This window comes from Hemiscyllium ocellatum, chromosome 9, assembly GCF_020745735.1.
Source record: "Hemiscyllium ocellatum isolate sHemOce1 chromosome 9, sHemOce1.pat.X.cur, whole genome shotgun sequence".
Classification (NCBI taxonomy): domain Eukaryota; kingdom Metazoa; phylum Chordata; class Chondrichthyes; order Orectolobiformes; family Hemiscylliidae; genus Hemiscyllium; species Hemiscyllium ocellatum.
This window is the reverse complement of record NC_083409.1, coordinates 97,490,353-97,515,704: the sequence shown is the minus strand read 5'-3', so window position 1 is coordinate 97,515,704 and position 25,352 is coordinate 97,490,353. Positions and strand designations below refer to the sequence as shown.

At 40.5% G+C, this 25,352-nt stretch overlaps 1 protein-coding gene across 1 annotated transcript in view; it reads left to right on the top strand.

Moving 5' to 3' along the window:
* The window catches only part of btbd8 (BTB domain containing 8), a 104,472-nt gene that overhangs the window by 67,447 nt on the left and 11,673 nt on the right, over nt 1–25,352 (top strand). The window contains exons 11-17 of the mRNA XM_060830600.1: nt 2,890–3,072; nt 5,762–5,899; nt 6,500–6,629; nt 15,988–16,049; nt 16,536–17,271; nt 18,174–18,252; nt 22,106–22,242. Coding sequence (XP_060686583.1) covers nt 2,890–3,072; nt 5,762–5,899; nt 6,500–6,629; nt 15,988–16,049; nt 16,536–17,271; nt 18,174–18,252; nt 22,106–22,242 — 1,465 coding nt within the window. The remainder of the gene's footprint in view (nt 1–2,889; nt 3,073–5,761; nt 5,900–6,499; nt 6,630–15,987; nt 16,050–16,535; nt 17,272–18,173; nt 18,253–22,105; nt 22,243–25,352) is intronic.

Genomic DNA, 25,352 nt, shown 5'->3' with positions numbered 1-25,352 from the left:
GGCACCTTCCCCTGCAACCGCAGGAAATGTAAAACTTGCGCCCACACCTACTCCCTTACTTCTCTCCAAGGCCCCAAGGGATCCTTCCATATCCGCCACAAATTCACCTGCACCTCCACACACATCATCTAATGCATCCGCTGCACCCGATGTGGCCTCCTCTGTATTGGGGAGACGGGCCGCCTACTTGCGGAACGCTTCAGGGAACACCTCTGGGACGCCCGGACCAACCAACCCAACCACCCCGTGGCTCAACACTTTAACTCTCCCTCCCACTCCACCAAGGACATGCAGGTCCTTGGACTCCTCCATCGGCAGAACATAACAACATGACGGTTGGAGGAAGAGCTCATCTTCCGCCTGGGAACCCTCCAACCACAAGGAATGAACTCAGATTTCTCCAGTTTCCTCATTTCCCCTCCCCCCATCTTGTTTCAGTCGGTTCCCTCAACTCAGCACCGCCCTCCTAATCTGCAATCTTCTTCCTGACCTCTCCGCCCCCACCCCACTCCAGCCTATCACCCTCACCTTGACCTCCTTCCACCTATCACATCTCCATCGCCCCTCCCCAAGTCCCTCCTCCCTACCTTTTATCTTAGCCTGCCTGGCATACTCTCCTCATTCCTGATGAAGGGCTCTGGCCCGAAACGTCGAATTTCCTGTTCCTTGGATGCTGCCTGACCTGCTGTGCTTTAACCAGCAACACATTTTCAGCTTTGTTACAGTCCTTGCAAGGTATTTTGTAAATGACATTGGTTTTGCTTGTTGTCTGTATAGGGTCTTTCAAGTTCATTAGCTGCTGTTTTAATGTGTTGGTGGGTTTGTGGGCTACTGTGATGCCAAGGAGTCTGAGTAGTGTGGCAGTCATTTCTGAAATGTCTTTAATGTTGGGGGAGTGGCTAGGGCTTCTGGACGTGTTTTGACTGCTTGTTTGGGTTTGTTGCTGAGAAATCAGCAGACTGTGTTTGTTGAGTACCAATTCTTTTTGAATGCAATGCATAGGTGATTTTCCTCTGCTCTGCGTAGTTGCTCTGTGCTGCAATGTGTGTGGCGGCTCATTAAAATGTTCTGATGCAGCTTCTTTTGTGGATGTTGGGATGATTGCTTTTGTAGTTCAGTATTTGGTCCTTATGTATTTTTTTTCCCCTGTAGACGCTGGTTTGAAGTTCCCCATTGGCTGTTTGCTCTACTGCGACATCTAGGAATGGCAGTTTGTTGTTTTCCTCCTCTTTAGTGAATTTTATGCCATTAAGGGTGTTATTGATTATCTTGAAGGTTGCCTCTAATTTGTTTTGTTTCGTGATGGCAAAGGTGTCATTCATGTAGCAGACCCAAAATTTTGGTTGGATGGTTGGCAGAGCTGTTTGTTCAAGTCTCTGCATTATTGCCTCTGCTAAGAACCCTAATATCTGAGATCCCCTGTGTGTTCCGTTGGTTTGTCTGTTGAAGGAAACCTTCAAGACCATCAATAATGCCCTCACTGGCATAAAATTCACTAAAGTGAAGGAAAACAACAACAAACTGCCATTCCCAGAACAGCCAATGGGGAACTTCAAACCAGTATCTACAGGAAAATAGCGCATATGAGCCAAATACTGAACTACAGAAGCAATCATCTTAACATCCACAAACAACGCTGCATTAGAACATTATTTCAATGAGCCACCACATACTGCAGCACAGAGGAACTATACAGAGCAGTGGAAAATCACCTATTCAGTGTATTCAAAAAGAACAGGTACCCAATGAACACAGTCTGTCAATTTCTGAGCAACAAACCCAAACAAGCAGACAAAACATGTCCAGAAACTCTAGCTACTCCTCCCACATCAAAGACATCTCAGAAATGACTGCCACACTACTTGGACTTCTTGGCATCACAGTAGCTCACAAACCCACCAACACACTAAAACAGCAGCAAATGAAATTGAAAGACCCCATACAGACAACAAGCAAAACTAATTTACGAAATACCGTGCAAGGACTATAACAAACACTACATTGGACAAACAGACAGAAATCTAGCTACCAGGAAACATTAACATCAACTAGCCACAAAGACGTGACCCACTCTCACTAGTATCCTTACATTCATATGGGGAAGGACACCACTCTGACTGGGACAACACACCCATCCTAGGACAAGCCAAACAGACACGTGTGAGAATTCCTAGAAGCATAGCATTCCAACTGGAACTCTATCAACAAGCCCATTGACCTGGATCCCATTTACCACCCCCTGAGAAAAAGAATAGGAAAAGATGTCACCAACCAAAGAGAACCTAAACACAAATAAAAAGCAGGCCATACCACCAGTGCTTCATCCAGAAGCTTAATAATGTTAGCTAGTATGGTGGCAAAACCTCTGAAATTGAACCTTCCATCTCAGCGAGCAAACCTACATCCATGTTCGGAATTTTTTATCATTCTTGCCCTTTTTAAAAAAAAAATTTATCTAGTCCTTTTTAGGGTTATTAAAGTTCTGTTATTTGCCAGTGTATTTCCTCCTCTATCTCCTTTTATTTGAAGATTGAAAGTAAAGACTCAGCAATGAACATATTTTTAAAAATTCCTTGACTCTAACCAACTAGACTTGGTCTTTGACCTCTCTCTTATATCATCTTTGTAGCTCTGCAGTCGTTACCCATACGTCATCATCCTTGTTAGATAGGCAGTGTCTAATTGAGAGAATCTATGTTGAGTTACAGTATCACTGTTATATTAGTTTCCATTCATGCTGACCGTTTGGTTATATTCTTTAAAGATTGCCACAGATCTATGAAATACAAATTAAATAGAAAAGGTTAAGTGTGAGTTTATTTTAAAAATAGTGTAGACCACATTGGCCAGCAGTACAATAGATGATTGATGTATGCATTTGACCCTCAGAATGTAGATAATGTGGTTTCAGTGCTGATGGACAGTGATCGTCTACTGTGGAGCCTTCCTGAGGTGAAATGGGCAGAGCAAGCAATTGCCTTGACCAAAGAACTGCAAGACGAATGCATCAAGTTTATTGTGCCACGCTTCCTTGAGACAGTCCAAAGTAAAAGCCTCCTCCACCTATTAAAAGTAAGATTCACTTTTCATATCTATTCAGCAGTACTTTGTGAAGGTTCTGATCATTTGTCAGAGTCAGATTTGAAATAAAGAAGTGGCTTCTCTAGCTCATTGCGTGCTAAAGTTAAGAAATTTATGATTGAGAAACTAAAGAAAACCTTGCATTAATGTAGTGATTGATGTGGGGAGACCATCAACATTGTGGTTAGGTCACTGGGCTAGTAAACCGGGCTAATTCAGTTAGTAAATCTGGGATGTAATATGAGTCTTTGATAGTGACAATGTTAATTCACAGGTGCAGCCTCACCAATGCCATGTATAACTGCGGAAAGAGCAAGACATCCTTATTCTTGTACTCAAATCCAGTAGTGCTAACCACTGAGCCACCCTGCCAATTCTTGGGGGAGAGAGTTGGAAATGTACTTCGCGTTTTTTGTAACAGAATGTTCTCCTATGATCATCACAGGGTATTGTGAAAGGATGCAAGCATTAGGAAATGTGCGTTATTTAACAGAGAGTATGATAATGCAATCTGTTCCAACAGTCTTGTTGTCCAAGTGCCTTCGCTGCCACCTCCATCCCCTTGCGTGGTAATCGAGCTTGAAACAGATTATTTGTCAAGTCTGCCAATTTTGAAAATAGAGATGAGGTTCTCATCCAATATTTGATCACCTATATTTTAATTTGCACCCAGTCCCCCCATTTGCCCTTATCCTTAATGTTCTGTGGCTGCTAGTTAAGCACCATTTTTTTTTTAAAAAGTGTTTCTCATGGCTTACACTCTGAGCCTTCAAGGAAAGCCCCTCTCATTTAATTCTGGTCTGTTGTTCATCTTCCATTTAAATTGTTCAAATGTTGGTCATTTTGCCTTTAACTTCCAAAACACTGGCTTGAACACCATGATTTCTATAGTAAACTTCTCCACCTCTCTCTTTCCCTCCACTTATGATAGTCTTTTAAAATCTCTTTTGATCAAGCATTTGATTAGTTTGTTTTTTTTTGAGCCAGCCTTTGTGGCTGGTGTCCAATTTTGTTGAGTATGCTCCTGAGAAGCACTGTGGAAAGTTTTACTGTGTTAAATGATGGAGCGAATGGTCTACTTTAGTTCTATTTTCTATGTTTTGTGTTTCTGTTAGACGTTATAGAAACATGTCTGTAATAATATCATGGCAAAGTGGTCAGACTTGCCTCATTTGTGGTCTGCTCTCACAGATCTGAGATGGACAAGCTTATGCTGCAGTTCTTCTGAAGCAAGCAGTCAATTTCATTAGCATGGTGATTAATTTTGCTGCCAGAAGTCTGAGGCAGGCTTTGGAATGCTGCCTATCCTTTACAATTGCCCTGTTCCCAGTTTATTTGACGTTGAATGTTATGTTGAACACAATAGTGATGCATACAGTGATTAAAAATACAGGAAAATGCTTTGATTTTGATTTACAGCTCAGATTCTGCTTTCAAAAATCTGATTGACATCAGACATCTACCTTGCTGACAGCCAAATCTGATCTCCCTCACTGGCAGAGTGCGAAATGTTTGCATGTGCATGTTTTGGCAGCTAACAGATGGATACAGGACTCATGCAGACAAACTGCTCAACTTACGGCAGCAACTGTTTTACCTTGTATTTCACATTGGTATGAATGTAATGAAAATACAAGTACAGTCATACTCCATTACTGTGTTCTGTTGCTTGGAAAAGAATGAGAAATGCAGAGAGAACACCCTTTTTAAAGACCAAAAAGGGAAGCCAACAAGAGGTTCTTAATCATGCTAACAAAACAATTAAAGATGCAGAATACATCAAGTTCGATTATTATGTAGGATGGAAGGATGTGCTTTTGCAGCCAAGATCCCTGATGCAAGGAGTTGTTAATCTTTACTACTTCAAGATTCTAAGGCAATGAACAAAAACCAAGCATTTCCCTAGAAAAATGTGAAGTGCACAAGTGTCTAGATGTTGCTGCAAATGTGTTGGTAGCAGATTTGGGAGCAGGTCATCTCTTTACGTATTGATCAGGCAAGGTACAGAAAGGAAGGAAGAGGAAGAAAAATAATTGAAAACATTCAAGGTTTTCCTTCTTCCACCAGGAGGACAAGTGACTGAGGCTGCTAAAAATAAATTCTGCTTAGTTTCAGATGTCATGGCTCAAAAGCTTGCCTATTTGAACTGCAACTGCCTTTGATTTATTATTCAACTGTAATTCCATGACTTTGGGAGTGTTTTAATAATTGGAACTAAATTTAATGCAGTCCTTTCTGCTTGCATATGTAAATATAATGCAAGAGGCCTGGACCTAATTTAACCTCTTGTGTGGAATTACTTGGTCTGAATGATGGATATTTATATTAAATGATAAGAATGTGAAGTAGCTGATCTATTTTAAGACACATCTGTTGCATTGGCACATACCATGGTATCTGTCATATATACCAGGCTACAAATGCAGCTGTCTTGGAAAACAGGTTGCCTTGGTTTCAAGAACCCTTTGGGGCTAAGTGCATTGGAAATGGAATAAATGAGAGCACCTGCTAAATGTGCTCACTAATAAATAGGCTGAATATTTGGAGTCTACAAATTCATTTCTTAAGCTATTGGATTTTTTTGTAAATTAAACTTTTTTCATGAATATGGGAATAAATTAAAGGTGGCCTCCATTTATTTTCGAAAATGCCAACTATAAAAAAAATTCGATTTTTCCAGGCGCAGAGAATGAGCAGAAGACCATATCTGGTAGAAAAGGTTTTTGCAGCTATTGAACAAAACATTACAGTGACAGACGGTTGTTTGCAATTTATAGCCGTGGACCTGCTGAGGAGCCAGGTGTCTTACAAAGAGGTGGTAAGTATTTAGTCATATAAGCATCTAGCCTGGAGTCTGTAGGACAAGAGGGTTCTGAATTGTTTATCTTAACAATATTTGGCAAGCGTCATCTACAAACACCCACTTCCCATAAGGTATTTGCTTCCCGCATGTCATTATTTGTCTATACTAGTCAATTTTTAAGTTTGCATCTGCCTGACGTACACGCATACTACTTTTCAGTTTTGTTTCTTGCGCTACATCTCCTCAGAAGAGCGGTAAGATGAATTACCTAAGGCAGTGGCTCCCATGCAGGTATTTTCCTGTTAGTGACCTAAATCGATCACTGCCCATGTCTCCAAAGATGTTGAGCGTGTGGCACCGGGGAATCGTTGTGTGTTGATGGTTAGATTACTAAGAGATGCCGTCTGCATCGCCGAAAGGGCCAGTGGCCCTCAAACATTCAAACTGGGGTTTACTTAAAACATCCGAGCAGACCAACCGATAGCCCAGGCAGAGTAAGTGACAATCCCTGGCTCGCTGGGGAGGGAGCAGTGACTGAGCAGGTTCCGAGTGCAATAACGATTTGGTTTCTATGGTGATGTGCTTTACCAGCTCCTGATTCGTTCTCTTGCACAGGGTTTTGTGAGTGAGATCTCGGCCCTCTTTGACAAGCTCTGGATCTTTCTGGTTCAGTCTTTTTATGCGGTCCGCCACACGGAAGGCTGGAAGCTGATGAAACCTCAAGACCAAGAGCAAATCCAGGCAGGTCGGTAATGCTGGCTAACTAGGGGGTGGGGAGGGACACCGAAAGAAAGCGGAACACTCCGTTTGCAGCTTCGTGTCGCCGACAAAAAAACAGCGGGTTTTGCTAACAATTTGCGCGGTGTTTGTCTTTGTTCTTCATCCCCATGCAACTGTAAGTGCGGGTTGTCTGTGCGCTGATTTTTCTTGCTACATTTTGCAACCTTCAAACCAGTAATGAGGAACACAGCAGCAGTACGGGCAATTCACAAGGAGCTGACCAGTTTCCTGAAGACGAGGTTGCCGTACTGATTTTTAAACATCAGTAATCATTTACAGCTTTCAGAATTCTGCAAGGAGTGTGGGAGAACGGATCGTGGGGTGCTGTCGTACTGAAATGTAGCTGGAACGTTCATTTCTTGATCTAACCTTTTAAAATTATACTATTAGTTTTCTTGTGTTCAGTTTCACTGGTGCATTCGTAACTAATTTCCTGCATTTTTAAAAATCATTTTATTACGAAAAGGCTAGGTGGACCTTGGGCAGGTGATGGTTCGCATCCGTGATCTCGTCCTGTCAGATTAGCGATTCTTGATTTATTTTGCAGACCGCTGTTGTCAAGCCAGTTGCAGGCGCCGTCAGAATCCAGATGGTTATTTAACAATTCTGAGATGTCTTGCTCCGATTGACGCCGGTACATGTAGGATGAGGGTTTTTAATCGCATGATGAATGTTATTCATTGTTGCGAAATCTGTTTACGCAATCGTAAATTTTTTGTGGGCGTAACATTTGGAAGCAAGTGTAGCCTGAGATTCTAACACAATATCCCACCTTTCAGCCGAATTTTTAACAATCCAGATGAAGTGTCCTTGAACTGGGAGGCTTGCTGGGCCATTTTTAGAGGGCATTTAACAGTCAACCACATTGCTGTGGGTCTGGAGTCGTATCTATGCCAGCGGTCAGGGCATTGAACTAGATTTGTAGTCCCCATTACTGAGATTTTATATGTGTGTTTATCAGTTTTAACTTCCATCAGCTCTCGCCTCCTTAAAGCATTGATAAAGGCAGTGGATAATTACAGCAGTGACTTTGCTATATTGCCATCTCTCTGTCCTTATCTGGTGTGGCCTACGTATGACTCCAGACCCACAGCACTGTGGTTGCTCTTAGGGGTTCCAATAAATACTGGCCTGTCCAGTGACACCCTCAGCCCATGAATAAATTTTTAAAAAGCCTACAGCTCAGCGAGCAAACCTACACCCTAAAGCCCTTTCAGCAGTTTAGCTACAATCAAGGTAAAGCCAAGTTTACACACGTTCCCATCTGATTTTTTATTGTTTAAAAAAAATCTGTCTTTATCAGGTGTCAGCTTGGAGTACATTCACATCTTTTCTAATGCGGCATCCGAAACAGCATTAAGGTTTTGAGTTAGAAGTGTCACTGAATTCAATGTTAACTCTGTTGCTTTGTCCACAGATGCTATCAGACACTTGAGTTGCTCCAACAATTTCTGTTTTTGTTTGTGGTTTAATTTTCTGTTTTAATGATTGTGATTATTACAGACCAGGAACAGCTAATATTGTCAATCACCTTGCTCTCATGAATCAATCACAGTATCCTCAAATGTTTCTGCTGTTTAAGTGCAGAGACCTTCTTGAGGCCAGCATGGAAGTGGAGAAAGAATTTAGAATGGTTATGTTTCAACTAATCCAATAAGATGGTTGAAGAATAAGTAGCATTTTTGGACTTAATACTAATGGATATGCGTATATCAATATAACATCTCCTGCTTTGTATTCAATTTGAGAGCACCAAGTCTTTTTTTTCCCAAGCATGACACCTCGTTTTTGAATGCTTTCTGTAACAGTGACTGCAGATAAGGATATCCAGTGACCTGCTGCTTCCATCAATCAATCTATTACTGAGTGGTGCATATGAATTGCCTCTGACCGCCACCACCCCCCCCCCCCCCCCCCCCCCCTCATTGCTGCCTCACCACTGTTAAAAGGAATATGGTGAAATGGAAGAGATGAATATATGGAAATTCTTGCACACTGGCATGTTTTACCACTATCCAAAAAGCCAATCGATCAATTCTGATTTTAAAGCACCCATTTATAATTCCTGGGAGGAGCACATTGTGAAATAATTAATGGGCCATTATTTAGAAGCAGCGGAAATTATCACTGAAAATCAAATTTGACACTAATTATCAATGTGAGGATTATAATTGAGGATAATTTTCCAGTATAGAAAATGTGGAATTGGCCACTTTTTTTTGTCAGTGTCTTTATTCACTGAAGCGTTAACAAAAGTGCTGGCATTCATTTTTGAAGAAAATCACAGGGTAAGTGTTTTTAAAATTTTAAAATAGGATTGCAGCTCATTTATTAAATCCTTTTGAATGTCTAATTAATGTATGGCACCTTGTTTTATAAGGAAATTGCATGTCGTAATGTACTTGTCATGAACTGGAATGCATTAACAACTGAGGCAGGCTACAAGTCCACAGAACAGTTTAGTTCAGATTACTTCAGATACCATAAAATCTTGAATGGTTTTCAGTTTTTGATCCCAAAATGATATGGCCAGGTTAAAGACAAATCAGAAGTATAGTATTTTAAGTTAAATTTATGTTCATCCTTATTTCCCCCTTTTTTTTCCTTTTGCTTTTCCCTGTTGTGCAGTATTATTCTACATGGCCGTATTGGAATTGTGGAAGGAATGATTTTAAGAAAGGCTAGTATTAAAGATACATAGGGCTACATTTGGATGTAGGTTTGCTCGCTGAGTTGCAAGATTCGTTTTCAGCATTTTGTCACCATACTAGGTAACATCTTCAGTGATCCTCTGGATGAAGCACTGGTAGTGTAGCCCATTTTTTATTTGGGTGTTTGAGTTTCCTTGAGTTGGCGATGTAATTTCCTGTGGTGACGCCATTTCCTATGGTGATATCATTTTTTTGTTGTTTTTTTTCAGGGGCGTTAAAATGATTTCAAATCAGTGTGTGTGTTGATCGAGTTCCAGTTGAAATGCTATGCTTCTAGGCATTCTCGTCCGTGTCTCTGTAACAGAGACATGCACAAGGATTCCTAGAAGCATGGCATTCCAGCTGGAACTCGATCAACACACACACTGATTAGGAAACCATTTTACCACCCCTGAAAAAAAACCAACAAAAAAATGATATCACCATAGGAAATGGCGTAACCACAGGAAATTACATCGCCAACTCAAGGAAACTCAAACACCCAAATAGAAAATGGGCTACACTACCAGTGCTTCATCCAGAGGATCACTGAAGATGTTACCTAGTATGGTGACAAAATGTCTGAAAACTAATCGTGCAGCTCAGCGAGCAAACCTACATCCAGAACCTCAACCTGAGTTACAAATCTTAAAACTCATGAAGTCCTATGTATGTTTTACCAAACTGCATGGTTATAATAACCCTTCAGTAATAGTTTTTCATTGTTTGGCTTAAGGACATTTATGAAATGCCGAGAGAAGTAAAGTTATTCTTACAGTAAGAAGTTGATCAGTAATTTTATGTTCAAGATAATTAGAGCTCATAAACTGAATAATGGGAAATGGTTTTCACTGGTAGTACATGGTTTCTAGGATAATTGGTGAAAGAACCCAGTGTTCAAGAGGGAAGTGAGAATGTTTTTAATGTAGTGAGTTGTGATCCAGAATGTGTTCCTTTGAAAGTTGAAGCCTGATTTATAGGAACTTTAAGGCAATTGGGTCTCTCATTTAAAAGGAAAGAAAATAGAAGACCAGTTGGAGCACAGAAAAGGGCCATTCAGTGCATTGTCCTGTGCTGGTTGAATAAACTAGCCAGACGTTCAAGTCCCACTTTGCAGCATCTGGGCAACACCTTGCAGGTTTCAGTACCTCAGGTACAGATCCGGAACTTTTTTTTAAATGAGTTGAGGGTATCTGCTTCAATCACTAACTGGACATCCAGAGATCCACTACCTTTTGCATTAAAGCATCTTCCCTCTTTTGCTGTCTAATCCTTCTGTCGATTAGCTTAAATCTGTGTGTTCTAGTAATTGCTGCCCGTGATAAGGAAACAGACCACCCCTATCTAAGCCCCTCATTATTTTGTACAACTCAGTTAAGTCACCTCTGCTTATGCTGTATCAAGGAAAATAACTATATGGCCTATTCAATCATTCTTATAATTTTCAAGCCCCCAGTGAGAGTTCTTCTGTACACACTCTCTAGAACTGTTGTAATTCCTGTAATATAGTAACCTGAACCATACACAGAACTCCAGCTGTGATCTAATTAATGTCCAATGTAGTTCAACAATTACATCCATGCTTCTGCGTTCAATACCTTGCCCAATGAAGGAAAGCATCCCATCTGCCTTTTTTTGCCAGCATATCCACCTATACTGCCACCTCAAGGAACTCTGGACATTTCCACTTTTGTTCCTTTCAGGATCTTCTGATCTGATTTATATTCCCTTCCTTTACCCAGAAGTTGTGAAGGGAACAAAAAATGAACTTTGCGTGAACTTTGTCTCAATTATTTCTTTTTATAATTTCCATAATTAAAATTGTGCAGAATTATGGCAACTTGCACGCATCTCTCTCTACATTTCATAAATGCATGTAACAATAAATTGCTATTCTATTCTATTTCTTTGTTTACTCTCTCCAAATTCAGAGTCTTGCATTGTCTAGATTAACTTTCATAAATTTGCCACATTCCAAGTAACAGGTAATCCTATCTCTAATATTGATTGCAGTAATTTATCCACCACCTTAGTCAGACTGACCAGCCTTTAAAGAATTTACTTATCCTTTGTACCCTTCTTGATTAATGATACAGATCTATGAGTAAAGAGAGGGACATGGGACTGATAGCTGTTTAAAACAGCTAGCACAGAGATGAATGGCTGCCTTTTGTGCTAGAAAGATTCTACCAAACACTGATCTTAATATTGAGGAAGGCCCTGACAGGCTTGCAGTGACCAAACTCTACCTGGCGTCGAAAATTTAATTAAGTATTGAATTTATATGCTGATTTTTAATCATCATAATTGAGAGAAAAGTAAATGATTTAATGATCCCCAACATTAGATACAAAATATTTTGTCTGATTTTTTTTTTATTTGTGACATTGGAAATAAAGATGGGCAGATAAGGATCATGTAGCATAGTGTACCTTGACTTCCAAGAGCTTACTGATAAAGATACAACCACTTTAATATTTTCAAATTTAATACAAAGATTGGGTCAAGAAGTCTTAGGCCCCCTATAATGAAAGGCACGTTATGAATTGATCACAAACATGTTCATGTAAAGACTAATCATATGTAACTGGCCCCTGTAAAGAGTATTAAGGACTACAACTCTAGAATCATTAATGTATTACCGCTTTGATATCAAGGTCTTTCTGGCAGCCTGAACTAATATGGCCTCCTTCAAATGATTGTGATTTAAACTACAGTTGCATTTCTTAAAAAAATTAGTAATTCACATAAGGGGAGAAAACTAATGGAAGTAAAATGGCTAGACTGCTGAAGGAAGTATTATCACAACATTTCCTAGTATCTTGAACTAATCTTCTCCACAACCTAGATTCAGACAATATGAAACTAAATAAAATACTGAGAATGGTGAAGTCAAACAGAAGATGCAGTGTTCTGTAAAGAGAGTGAAATTCAACTGAATACTTATTTTGCTGCTTTCTCCATTTATGCTCCCACACCTGATCAGTCTCTTCAGCATTTTGTTCTTATTACTGATAATACTAAGCTGTTTGAGCTTGAGGAAAAGAAAACATGAAAAGTACTGCATATTTAAGTGGAATATGTATTGCCAGAGGAGTGTTACAAGAACTAGGAAATCTGGGTTATTGTCAGATTAGTTGTGACCAAGGTCTTGGATGTGATGCTAATTTGTGTAGTTTTGTTTTGAGCTGCTACTGGAGTATTTTACTTTTTACTGCCACATAACAGGCCCTCCAGTCAACAAGGTAATGCAGAACAATGAGGTTGATCTCCAGTATTAGCTATTTGTGGAATTTATAATACAATCTTGAAAATAAATGAGTAAACAGAAACCATACTTTCAGGAATATCAGAGTAGGAAGTAGGAGGCGGCACGGTGGCACAGTGGTTAGCACTGCTGCCTCACAGCGCCAGGGACCTGGGTTCAATTCCCACCTCAGGTGACTGACTGTGTGGAGTTTGCACGTTCTCCCCGTGTCTGCGTGGGTTTCCTCCGGGTGCTCCGGTTTCCTCCCACAGTCCGAAGATGTGCGGGTCAGGTGAATTGGCCAAGCTAAATTGCCCGTAGTGTTAGGTAAGGGGTATATGTAGGGGTATGGGTGGATTGCGCTTCGGCGGGTCGGTGTGGACTTGTTGGGCCGAAGGGCCTGTTTCCACACTGTAAGTAATCTAATCTAATCTAATCACTGCTACAAACAAGATTCTGAGGTTGGTATTGCATTACACAAAGTTGGGGGGGGGAGGTGGGTCAACTCGTGGAATGGGTGATCCCAGAAAAGGGCCCTGGCTCCAGGGGAAGTGGAGAGTTAGAGTCATTGATGTACAGCACAGGAAGACACCTTTTGGTCCAACTCGTCCATGCCTAACCTAATCTAGTCTCATTGCCAGCACTTGGCCCATATCCCCCTCAACCCTTCCTATTCACATACCCATCCAGTTGTTTTTTAAATGCTGTAATTGTACCAGCCTCCACCACTTCCTCTGGTAGCTCATTCCATACATGCACCATCCTCTGCGTGGAAAAAGTTGCCCCTTAGGTCTCTCTTATATCTTTCCCCTCTCGCCTTAAACCTATGCCCTCTCGTTCTGGACTCCTCAACCCCAAGGAAAAGACCTTTTTATCTTCTCCATGCCCTTCATGATTTTATAAGCTTCTATAAGGTCACCCCTCAGTCTCCAACGCTTCAGGAAAAACAGCCCCAGCGTATCCTTTATAGCTCAAATCTTGTTTGCTCCCAATACAGTGTGGTTAAGTGGGCTGTAGGGCCTTAACCAAATCCAGTCTTAGGACTAGCAGTGCAATGACCTCTTACAAGTGGGAATCAGTAATTCCAGTCACACAGTCATAATCTGTCTGCACCCGGATAGGGGCATTTCTCAGTTGTCTAAGGACGTCAGGTTCGAGTTGTTTTCAGAAATTATTTTGTCTCTGAATATCTCTTTGATGTATGGGGAGTATTTCAGGTTATGATAAAAACCTGATGAAGCAAAGAATTGTTCCATTGGGTCTTCAAGCTTTTCAGATCAATATTGAGAATCTAGAAATATTAGCTGGACAATCTTCTGCTTCTAGATGTGGAACACTGTTCTGGCAACTAAGAATTCATCAGTTGAAAATAAGGTGCAAATCACTTATTACAGAAACTATTTCTGTATCATTTTTTGACGGATATAGGAAAATTGAGATGCATGCTATAAAATGTTGACAACTTAAGTCATGTTTTTAAATAAAATCAAATACTATTAACAATTGGCAGTAACTCTGCTGTATTATATGTGCCATCATAGTTTTACCATTGACGTTAATCCAATTGTATTAAAGGCAGGCGGCAGCATGTTCCTGATCAGTATGTCTTTAAGAATCCTGTCTCCCTTTGAAAAATTAATTTAAATAATTTTTTCCGTGGTGTTCAATTAGCACAAACCCACTTTGTCCAACTTTAGCAAATTAAGGAAATTTTTCAGATGAATCCAGTAAATCATTTCATCAGTTTCTCTTGTGCTCTGTATTTGTTTTCAGTGGTTAAAAGGTTAACCAACTGTATCCATTTAGTACTTCCTTTGCATCCAACTTTGCTATCAAATGCACATCACATCCTAACTGTTAACCATATTATTGCCAAAGAACTCATCTGTTGTCTCTAACATTGTTACAATGATTTCCATAAATGTAGCAGGGGAAGGACTCAATTATCCAGTTCACCTATCCTGTTGAAGATTAGTACTTGTTTTTTAATTAAATTCACTGATAAGTGGGCCTATATGTTTTGGGTGGAGAACTTGCAACTGCAACTTTGAAGATTGAAAAATTAAGCTCCTGTTAGCATTGTACCAATTTGATAGTATTTTTACACAAAAGTAAATAAATCGACTTGATCCTTATGCTTCCTCCAACAACCTTAGCCATCGTAGAAAGGAGCATAGGACTTGCTCAATAATAAAATACCCAAGTTCTCTTGAAAATTCTGGTAGATGTGTGATAAAGTGTTAATAGAACTGTTGATTAATTATAGCAATTAATCTTGTTCAATTAGTTTGCAACAGACTTAGCTAGATACAATTTTTTTATTAATTGTTCATGTGATGTGGGCATTGCTGGCTAGGCCAGCATTTATTGCCCAGAGGGCAGTTAAGAGTCAGTCACTTGCCTGTGGGTCTGGAGTTACATGTGGGTCAGACCAGGTGATGGCGGTTTGCTACTCTGAAGGATATTCATGATCTGGGTGGGTTTTTCTGATAAATGGCACAATTTCATGGTATTCTTAATTCCGGATTTTTATTGAATTCAAACTTCATCTGCCATGGTGGAATTTGAACCCAGATTCCCTGGAGCATTATCTATGTCTCTGGACTAATATTCTGGTGATAATACCAATGCCACCACAAGGAAAGCCAAAGGATGGAGCACTTTGTAGACAAATCCAAAGTTAACTGTTGCTCCCAAACATACTGCACTTATCATACATCATGGCTATAAATAAGATATAGATGATATATAAAATATATAATATATAAAATGTTATTTTTGCTTTGAGTCTTCTGTTCCTGAAATCAATGGCTGATTACCCACTGCCTTCTCAACAATGTCGGCAAACTGATCCAGATTGAAAGCCTCCCGAGGAGATACATGTTAAAGTATGCATGTTAGAATATATCATGTTGTTAATGTATATTGTTCCCTAATCTCCTTAGAAGAGATTTCCAGCTGTGTCAACAGTCAAAAGCACATACTGTTCTTCACCCTCTCCCCCTCTTGGCGGTACAAGCATCAAGACATTTGTAAATATTTCCTGTGTATCCAGAACATTTTTTTTCTCTCGAGTAAAAGCATCCAGTTTGGAAGTGTTTTGTATATTTACTTAACCTTTTCACTGATGCTTTTAACCATCTGTCAAAGTACTTGTATCAAGTCTTAAAGTCTGCATTTTCTGTCCCACTGCCAATCTAGTATACATATGAGAATAAAGATACCGGATCTTTTAAGTTCCAGAAAGTTGTGGACGTGTACTGTTGCACTCAGTTTTGTTCTGTTTCTACTTAAAATGGTTTTGCAAGAAAAGAGTGAGTTTTGTTTAATAACGACAATGCTGTTGATGCCAGTACATAGCTAATTAATTCATATTGTCTTTTCAGCTGCTCTTGACAAAGGTGATGATAGAAAGCTCAGCAAAAGACCAACTTTGACGAGCTCACAGGTATGATGTCTGCTTAATATAACTTATCAGTAAAGCTACTTTTTTTGTATTGTTTGAATGTACAATTTCTAAGCTTTTTGTAAGCATTTCTATCATGTACATTTGTAATTAATTCTAATGAATCCTTCATATTTTTATAGACGTAATTCCAAATGTGTACGCTCACGTTATGAAAATGTGCTGTTCTGGAAAAATTTCGATTTAGGGTGAGGGGGGACCTAAGGGGCAACTTTTTCACGCAGTAAGGAATGAGCGGATAGAGGAAGTGGTGGAGGCTAGTATAATTGCAACATTTAAAAGGCATCTGGATGGGTATATGAATGGGAAGGGTTTGGAGGGATATGGGCTGGGTGCTGGCAGGTGGGGCTAGATTGGGTTGGAATATCTAGTCGTCATGGATGAGTTGGACCGAAGGGTCTGTTTCCATGCTGTACAACTCTGACACTTTGAAGGCAACGTATACTTTAACCTTGCATCTCTTCACAGCAAAAGAAACGTCCTCTACTTGACCTTTCTCCGTTTGATGTGGTGGAGCAAGTGTGTAGAAAGGGAAAGGTGCTGTCAACAAATACAGTTATACCGAATAGTCAATTGACTGCTGCTTCAAAAATGAAGTCTGACAGTTCAGTGCATGCAGCAAATGCACAGCTGTCTGGTGCTTTGAGGAAAGGTGAAGCAAAAGGAAAGGACATGAGAAAAGCAAATGATAAAACTCCAAAAAATGGAAAAGCCAATGAAAAAGGTACCTCTACAAAGATGAATGCTCCTGCAAAAACTAGACTGGAAACTAAGGCGAAAGCTGAGAGCACTGTTAACAAAGTGAAAGTGTGTGCTGACACTCTGGTATGTCAGACAGGTTCTACAGCGAGCAACAAAGACATCATCGGACAGGATGGCAAAGCAAGCACAGGTGCACGACCCAAAATATCTCTCAGCTCTTCCAGTATTCAAGCAAAACAAGGGAAATCATCAAAGAAAATCATTCAGTCTCACACAGAATCGTCACAGACAGAGAAAAATAGGAACAAGCGTCACTCTGACAATCCCGAATTTCCAAGCAAGGATGGTGCTGTAGGCGCAAGTGGATACGTTGGTGGACTACAAGAGGGGACTGAGATGGACGAAATAAACTATCATGATAGGAAAATGGCATTTGTCAATAGTCCTACTGAAACTACAGCACAGGAGCCTGCAAAGAGCTCAGTTGGCCAGAAGTCAACAGGTTTGTTCCTTGTACAATATTAGAATTTCATCTGGTGTGAATTGTACTTTAGCTGCTGTTTATTGGCTCCATTCACTGAAAAGTACTCGATTGGGGTATGCCTCATCCATTGCTTCACTTTTATTATTTCCTCCTACACCCTCATCCACCATCCCATTACCAAGTCTTTCACTCCAATCACTTCAAGAGTGCGGTGTCAAAATATGAGAGCTGAAGCATTACTTTTTTTTTAAAAATTCATTCATGGGATGTGGATATTGCTGGCTAGACCAGCATTTATCGCACATCCATAACTGCCTAGAGAGCAGTTAAGAGTCAACCACGTTGCTGTGGTCTGGAGTCATATTTGGGGCAGACCAGGTAAGGATGGTGGATTTCCTTCCCTTAAGGACATTAGGGAACCAGATGGGTTTTTCTGACAATCAGCAACAGATTCACGGTCATCATTAGACTCTTAATTACAGATTTTTATTGAATTCAAATTCCACCATCTCTGCATGGCAGGATTCAATCTCTAGTCTTTGGATTAACAGTCCAGCAATAACGTCACTAGGCCATCACCTCTCCTTTAACTACAGTCCTCATTGTAAAACAAAACAAAACCAAGGATACTTATTTCTGACGAAAGGATTTAGAAAGAAATAAAGTACTAGACAATGTTGCGATTAGAAATCTGTGCAGCACGTCAGGATATAAGTTGTCAGGTTCACCAGTGAGATTCTCTTCCTACAAATGCCACACAATTCTCCATCTGTTTTTGTAAAAATGCTCCTTGTTAAGCACTTGGTTTTTTGTTCCATTTTGTCATTTCCTTTCTAATATGGTATCTATGTTTTACAACTAGGTTTGGTAATTGAGCAATTCCATATTCAAATATAACTATTTATTTTACTGCTTTGTAGTTAGGTCCACAAGTGTCTCCAAAGCTACTAAGACTCCTCCACCTGCATCAGTGAAAACTGGCAGACCGCTTTCTAATAGGTGAGCAATGGTTTTTTTTTTAAATATAAGTGTAAATTAGTACTTTTAAAACTTCATTCCTTCTTCTCTTCCCTCTCTTAAAGACATTGTTGTGATCTTGGGAGATACAATTTTCTTAACAGCTTCTTAAAGTAACAGTTAATGGCATTATGATTTTAGGAATCTAGATGCTTTGGATCATCATTGGTGGGACCTCTACAAACAGGATGGTCCTCACCTGAACCAGTGGAGTACCAATATCCGTTGGGGCTGGAATTTGCTAACGCTTTTTGAGAGGGGGGAAGTTTAAGATAATGCAGCAGGGAATTGGGAGCCTGAATTGTAGTTCCAGTGTACAGGAGGTTGAGGGTAGTGATGTCAAGGATAGGTTTACAAGGTTGTGAGAGAGCACTGGCAATCAGGGTATTGGTTTGAAATGTGTGTACTTGAATGCCAGGAGCATCCAGAATAAGGTGGGTGAACTTGCAGCATGGGTTGGTACCTGGGATTTTGATGATGTGGACATTTCAGAGACATGGGTAGAGAAAGGACAGGAATGGTTATTGAAGATTCCAGGATTTAGATGTTTCAACAAGAACCGAGAAGATGGTAAAAGTGGGGGGGGGTGGTTGGCATTGTTAATCAAGGGTAATATTACAGCAGCTGAGATGATATTTGAGGATTCATCCACTGACGTAGTTTGGGCTGAGGTTAGCAACAGGAAAGGCAAAGTCACCCTGTTGGGATTTTTTCTATAGGCCTCTGAATTGTTCCAGGAATGTAGAGGAAAGGATAGCAAGGATGATTCTTGATCAAAGCGAGAGTAACAGGGTAGTTGTTATGGGGGACTTTAACTTCCCCAATAGTGACGGGAATACTGTAGTTCAAGTAGTTTAGATGGGTCAGTTTTTGTGCAGGAGAGTTTTCTGACACCGTATGTAGACAGACCAACAAGGGGTGGGGCCACATTAGATTTGGTACTGGGGAATGAACACGGCCAGGTGTTCGATTCAGAGGTAGGTGAGCACTTGGCGGTAGTGACCATAATTCGGTTATGTTTACAGTAGCAATGGGCAGGGATAGGTATATACGACGGGTAAAGGCAATTATGATGCGATTAGGCAAGATTTAGGATGCATAGGATGGGGAAGGAAACTGCAGGGGATGGACATACTTGAAATCTGGAGCTTATTCAAGGAACAGCTACTGCGTTTTCTTGATAAGTATATGCCTATCAGGCAGGGAGGTAGTTGTCGAGAGGGGGGAGTCATGGCTTACTAAAGAAGTTGAAGCTCTTGTCAAAAGAAAGAAGAAAGCTTACGTGAGGATAAGTTGTGAAGGCTCTGTTCGGGGCCTTGAGAATTATAAGTTAGCCAGAAAAGATGTGAAGAAGGGGTGAAGGAGAGCCAGGAGGGGACGTGAGAAGATTTTGGTGGATAGGAGCGAAGAAAACCCTAAGGCCTTCTATATGTATATCAGGAATAAAAGAATGACTAGAGTAAGATTAGGGCCAATCAAAGGCAGTAATGACAAATTATATGTGGAATCTGAGGACATGGGAAAGTGCTTAATGAATACTTTTCATTAGTATTCACATTGGAAAAGGGCAATGTTAGTGAGAATATGGAGATACAGGCCACTAGATTAGATGGGATTGTGATTGACAAAGAGGCAGTTTTAGCAATTTTGGAAGATCTGAAAATAGGTAAGATGAGGTGCCAGATGAGGTTTATTCTCTGGGAGCCAGGGAGGAGATTGCAGAGCCTTTGGCTTTGATCTTTATGTCAGCATTGTTGATAGGAGTCGTGCCAGGAGACTGGACAATAGCAAATATTGTTCCTTTGCTAAGAAGGGGAGTTAGAACAACTCTCGTAATTATAGGCCAGTGAACCTTCGGTTGTGGATAAAGTGTTGGAAAAGATTATAAGAGGATTTACAATCATTTGGAAAGGAATAATTTGATTAGGGATAGTCAATACAGTTTTGTGAAGGGTAAGTCGTGCCTAACTAACCTTATTGAGTTCTTTGAGAAGGTGACAAAACAGATGGATGAAGGTAAAGCAGTTGATGTGTTGTATGTGGAGTTCAGTAAGACATTTGATAAGATTTGATAAGTAGGATATTGCACAAAGTATGGAGTTTCGGGATTGAAGGTGATTTAACGGTTTGGATCAGAAATTGGCTAGCTTAAAGAAGACAGAAGGCGGTGATTGATGAGAAATGTTCATCCTGGAGCTCAGTTACCAGTGGTGTGTCACAAGGATCTGTTTGGGGCCACTGCTGTTTGTCACTTTTATAAATGATCTGGATGTGGACGTTAGAAGGATGGGTTAGTAAATTTGCGGATGACAAAGGTAGGCAGAGTTGTGGATAGTGCCGAAGACTGTTGTGGGTTACAGAGGGGCATAGATAAGATGCAGAGCTGGATTGAGAAGTGGCAAATGGAGTTTAATGTGGAAAAGTGTGAGGTACTTTAATTTGGAAGAATTAACAGGAATGCAGAGTTCTGTGTTAATGGTAAAATTCTTGGCAGTGTAGATGAACACAGTGATCTCTGTGTCCAGGTGCATAAATCCCTGAAAGTGGACACCCAGTTTGATAGGATTGTTAAGAAGGCATATGGTGTGTTGGCATTTATTGTAGGGGGATTCAGTTTTGGAGCCACGAGGTCATGCTTCAGTTGGACGAGACATTGGTAAGGACGCACCTGGGGTATTGCGTACAGTTCTGGTCACTGCATTATAGAAAGGATGTGGAAGCTTTGGGAAGGGTTCAGAGGAGATTTACTAGGATGTTGGCTGGTATGGAAGGAAGATCTTATGAGGAAAGGCTGAGGGAACTGAGGCTGTTTTTGTTGGAGAGAAGAAGGTTGAGAGGTGACTTAATTGAGTTGTATAAGATAATCAGATGGTTAGATAGGATGGACAGTGATAGAGTCTTCACCAGAGGAAAAACGAACATGATGGAACGTAGCTTTAAATTGAGGGGTGATAGATTTAGGACAGATATCTGGGTAGTTTCTTCACTCCAAGTAGCAGGGGCGAGGAATGGCTGCCTGCAGCAGTAGTAGACTCGCTGACGTTAAGAGCTTTTAAATGGGCATTGGACATACATATAGATAATAATGGAACGGTGTGAGTTAGATAGGCATTAGATTAATTTCACAAGTCGGTGCAACATCGAGGGCCGAAGGACCTGTACTGCGCTGTAATGTTCTATGTTACATTGTAGAAACAGACCAACAAAACTGCATTGGTCAGACCATACTTGAATACCATTGAAAACAGAATTAAGTGACTACAGGACACTAGCTGTAAAGATTAAAATAATCATTCTGTCAATAACTGTTTATAGATGGGCAATAAATACTGTCCTAGTCAGCAGCACACTCATTCTATGAAGACTTTTTTTTAAATTAGTATCTTGAATGTGGTCTAATAAACTGATACATTTGTTGTAAATATGTTCTTTCTGGATTAATGTTGTTTTCTTTTGATCAGTGTTTAGTCAATCATGGTCATCACTTTACAGTGAAAGTAAACTCCCACACCTTAAATTGATGTTAAGTTTGTCATTGTAAACCAGTTTGGTACAGGGAGACTACACGGTCCTGTACAGATTAGAGTATCAGTTAAGTTTTTTTGTATAACCTAAAATTGGTCCATTTGGCCAAAAAGACCAATTTGTTTTGTGCTGTAAATATTTTTTGCACACTCATGACTGTCTTAAGGCAAATATTGGCTGCATGCTAAGCGCAAAATGGATCAGGTTTGCATTCCTCCATGCTAACTCACATAGTTACTAGAGTTACCTATAACCTCAAAGACACAAATCTGAATATGGAATTATCTTCATTGTGCATCTCTTTTGATAGTATGCCAAACAAACAGAGGGCACAAAATAGAGATGAAGGGTTGTCACAGGCTTCTATGAAGAAAACATGGAATAGCAGCAGCAACTCATCTGTTCAGCACAGAGCAAGGAGTGCATCTGGGGCAGCCAAAACTAAAGGTACAACTAACCACCTTCAGACATCTTTGTTTTATTTTTGCTAGCAGCAATTTCAAAATCTTAAGTGCACATCATGGCTTTTGTAGTGACAACTTGATCATGAATTACTGGTACTGCTTTAAAACTGCAAGAGCTAGAATACCAGAGCAACGATGTATGGCAGAGACCATATAAGGCTGTGGGCCAACTGCATTTGGAATACTGAGAGCAATTTTGAGCCCCATATCTAACGAAGGATTTGCTAGCCTTGAAGGGGGTCCAGAGGAGGTTCGTAAGAATGATCTGGGGAATGAAGGGCTTGTCATTTGAGGAGGGATTGAGGACTCTGGAGTTCAGAAGGATGAGGAGGGATCTGATTGAAACTTGCAGAATACTGAGAGGTCTGGATATAATGGATGTTGAGATTCTTTATCTTTTCTAGTAAGAGAGACTAGGACTCAAGGGCATAACCTCCAAGTGAAAGAATAATTCTTTAGAACTGTGATGGGGAGGAAGTTCTTCAGCTGGTGGTTCATCTGTGGAATTCATTACAACAGAAGACTGTGGAGGCCAAGGCAGAAATAGATAATTCTTGATTGGTAAGAGAATGGACGGGAATGGGGAGAAGGCAGGAGAATGGGGTTGAGAAATATATTGACTAGAATCAAATGGCAGACCAGACTCGATGGGTTAAGTGGCATAATTCTGCCTCTATATCTTACGGTCTTGTGGAAGCAAATATAATACTTTTTTCAATTGGAAAGTGGAGGAGACCAAAAAACATAGGCCAGTTAGCTTAATATCTGTTATTGGGAAAATGTTGGCGACCATTATATAAAGAATGTAATAGACAATTTAGAAATATTATATGATTTGAGAATGACTCTTCTAGACACTCCCCTTCATGCAATCATGCCTGACAAATTTACTAGAATTCTTGAAGGTAACAAATGGGGTGATAAAGGAAAAAAAAGTAGATTTAATATATTTGAACTTTCAGAAGGCATTTAACAAGGTACCAAATATTAAATACTTAAGAGCCCTTGATGTTGGAGGTAGTATATTTCAGAGTCCACAGAATCCCTATAGTATGGAAACAGGCCTTTCGGTCCAGCAAGTCCACACTGACCCTCCAAAGAGTATCCCACCCAGACCCATTCCCCTATTTACATTTACCCTGACTAATGCACCTAACTTCCACATCCCTGAACAATGGGCAATTTAGCAATTCACCAAACCAGCACATTTTGGGATTGTAGGAGGAAACCCACAGACACTGGGAGAATGTGCACACTTCACACAGACAGTCGCCCGATGCTGGAATCAAATCTGGGTCCTTGTCACTGAGGCAGCAATGCTAACCACTGAGCCACCATGTTGCCCCTGCATGGATAAAGTATTTGCTAAACTAAAAGAAGGTAGAGTTGAGATAAGAAGAACACTTTCAAGGTGGCTACCTGTAATTAGTGGTGTGCTGTAGAGATCAGTGGCCACAGTTATTGTCAAATTTAAATTATTTGGATGAGGAAAATGAATGTATTATGGCCACATTTGTGGATGTCACAAAAATAGGTGGAAAGGCAAGTGGCGCGTATAACAGTCTGCAAAAAAATATAGACAGGTTAAGTGAATGAGTAGAAATTTGGCTGATGGATTATCTGGGAAATGTGAGGTCATGCACTTTGGTAGGCAGAATAGAGGAGGTGAATATTATTCAAATTAAGAATGACCGCACAAAGCTACAGAACAGAGATTTGTTCTTCATAAACATCTGCAACTAAGTTCAGAAGGCAAATGGAATGTTGGCCTTTATTTTCAAGGGAGTTGACCATAAAGGTAAGGAGCTTTAGTTAAAATTATATAAAGCACAAGCTATACCAGAGCTCAAATGTTGTGAACAGTTTTGGGCCCGTTGTCTAAGAAAAAAATACATCTGGTGTGGGAGGCAATCCAGAGAGGGTTCACTAGGCTGATATGGAATTTGGAAGATTGAGAGGCACTTTATTGAAGCTTACACTATTCTTAAAGAAACTGATGTGGTAGGTGTGGAAAGACTATTTCCTTTTGTGGGAACACATAAGATGTACAGTTAGTAAGTTTGCAGATGACACCAAAATTGAAGGTGTAGTGGACAGCGAAGAGGGTTATCTCAGATTACAACAGGATCTGGACCAGATGGGCCAATGGGCTGAGAAGTGGCAGATGGAGTTTAATTCAGATAAATGCAAGGTGCTGCATTTTGGGAAAGCAAATCTTAGCAGGACTTAATGGTAAGGTCCTAGGGAGTGTTGCTGAACAAAGAGACCTTGGGGTGCAGGTTCATAGCTCCTTGAAAGGGCGGTCACAGGTAGATAGGATAGTGAAGAAGGCAGTTGGTATGCTTTCCTTTATTGGTCAGAGTACTGAGTACAGGAGTTGGGAGGTCATGTTACGGCTGTACAGGACATTGGTTAGGCCACTGTTGGAATATTGCGTGCAATTCTGGTCTCCTTCCTATTGGAAAGATGTTGTGAAACTTGAAAGAGTTCAGTACAGATTTACAAGGAGGTTTTGATTAGTGAGAGGCTGAACAGGCTGGGGCTGTTTCCCTGGAGTGACAGAGGCTAAGGGGTGAACTTAGAGGTTTACAAAATTTATGAAGGGCATGGATAGGGTATACAGGCAAAGCCTTTTCCCTGGGGTTGGGGAGTCCCGAACTAGAGGGCATAGGTTTAGAGTGAGAAGGGAAAGATATAAAAGAGACCTATGGGGCAACTCTTTCACACAGAGGGTGGTAAGTGTATGGAATGAGCTGCCAGAGTAAGTGGTGGAGGCTGTTACAATTTCAACATTTAAGTGGCATTTAGATGGGTATATGAATGGGAAGGGTTTGGAGGGATATGGGCTGAGTGCTGGCAGGTGGGACGAGATTGGGTTGGGATATCTGGTCAGCATGGACGGGTTGGACCGAAGGGTCTGTTTCCATGCTGTACATCTGACTCTTTGTTGCCTTGTTTGTTACTTCACTAACTCAATCGTATCATTCACTAACTCAACTGTATCTTCTGGTGAAGAACATAGGAAATACGTACCGTGGCCCTGAGGCCTACTACTTCATTAAGGGAAGGTAATCCATCTTCAGGCTGATCGAA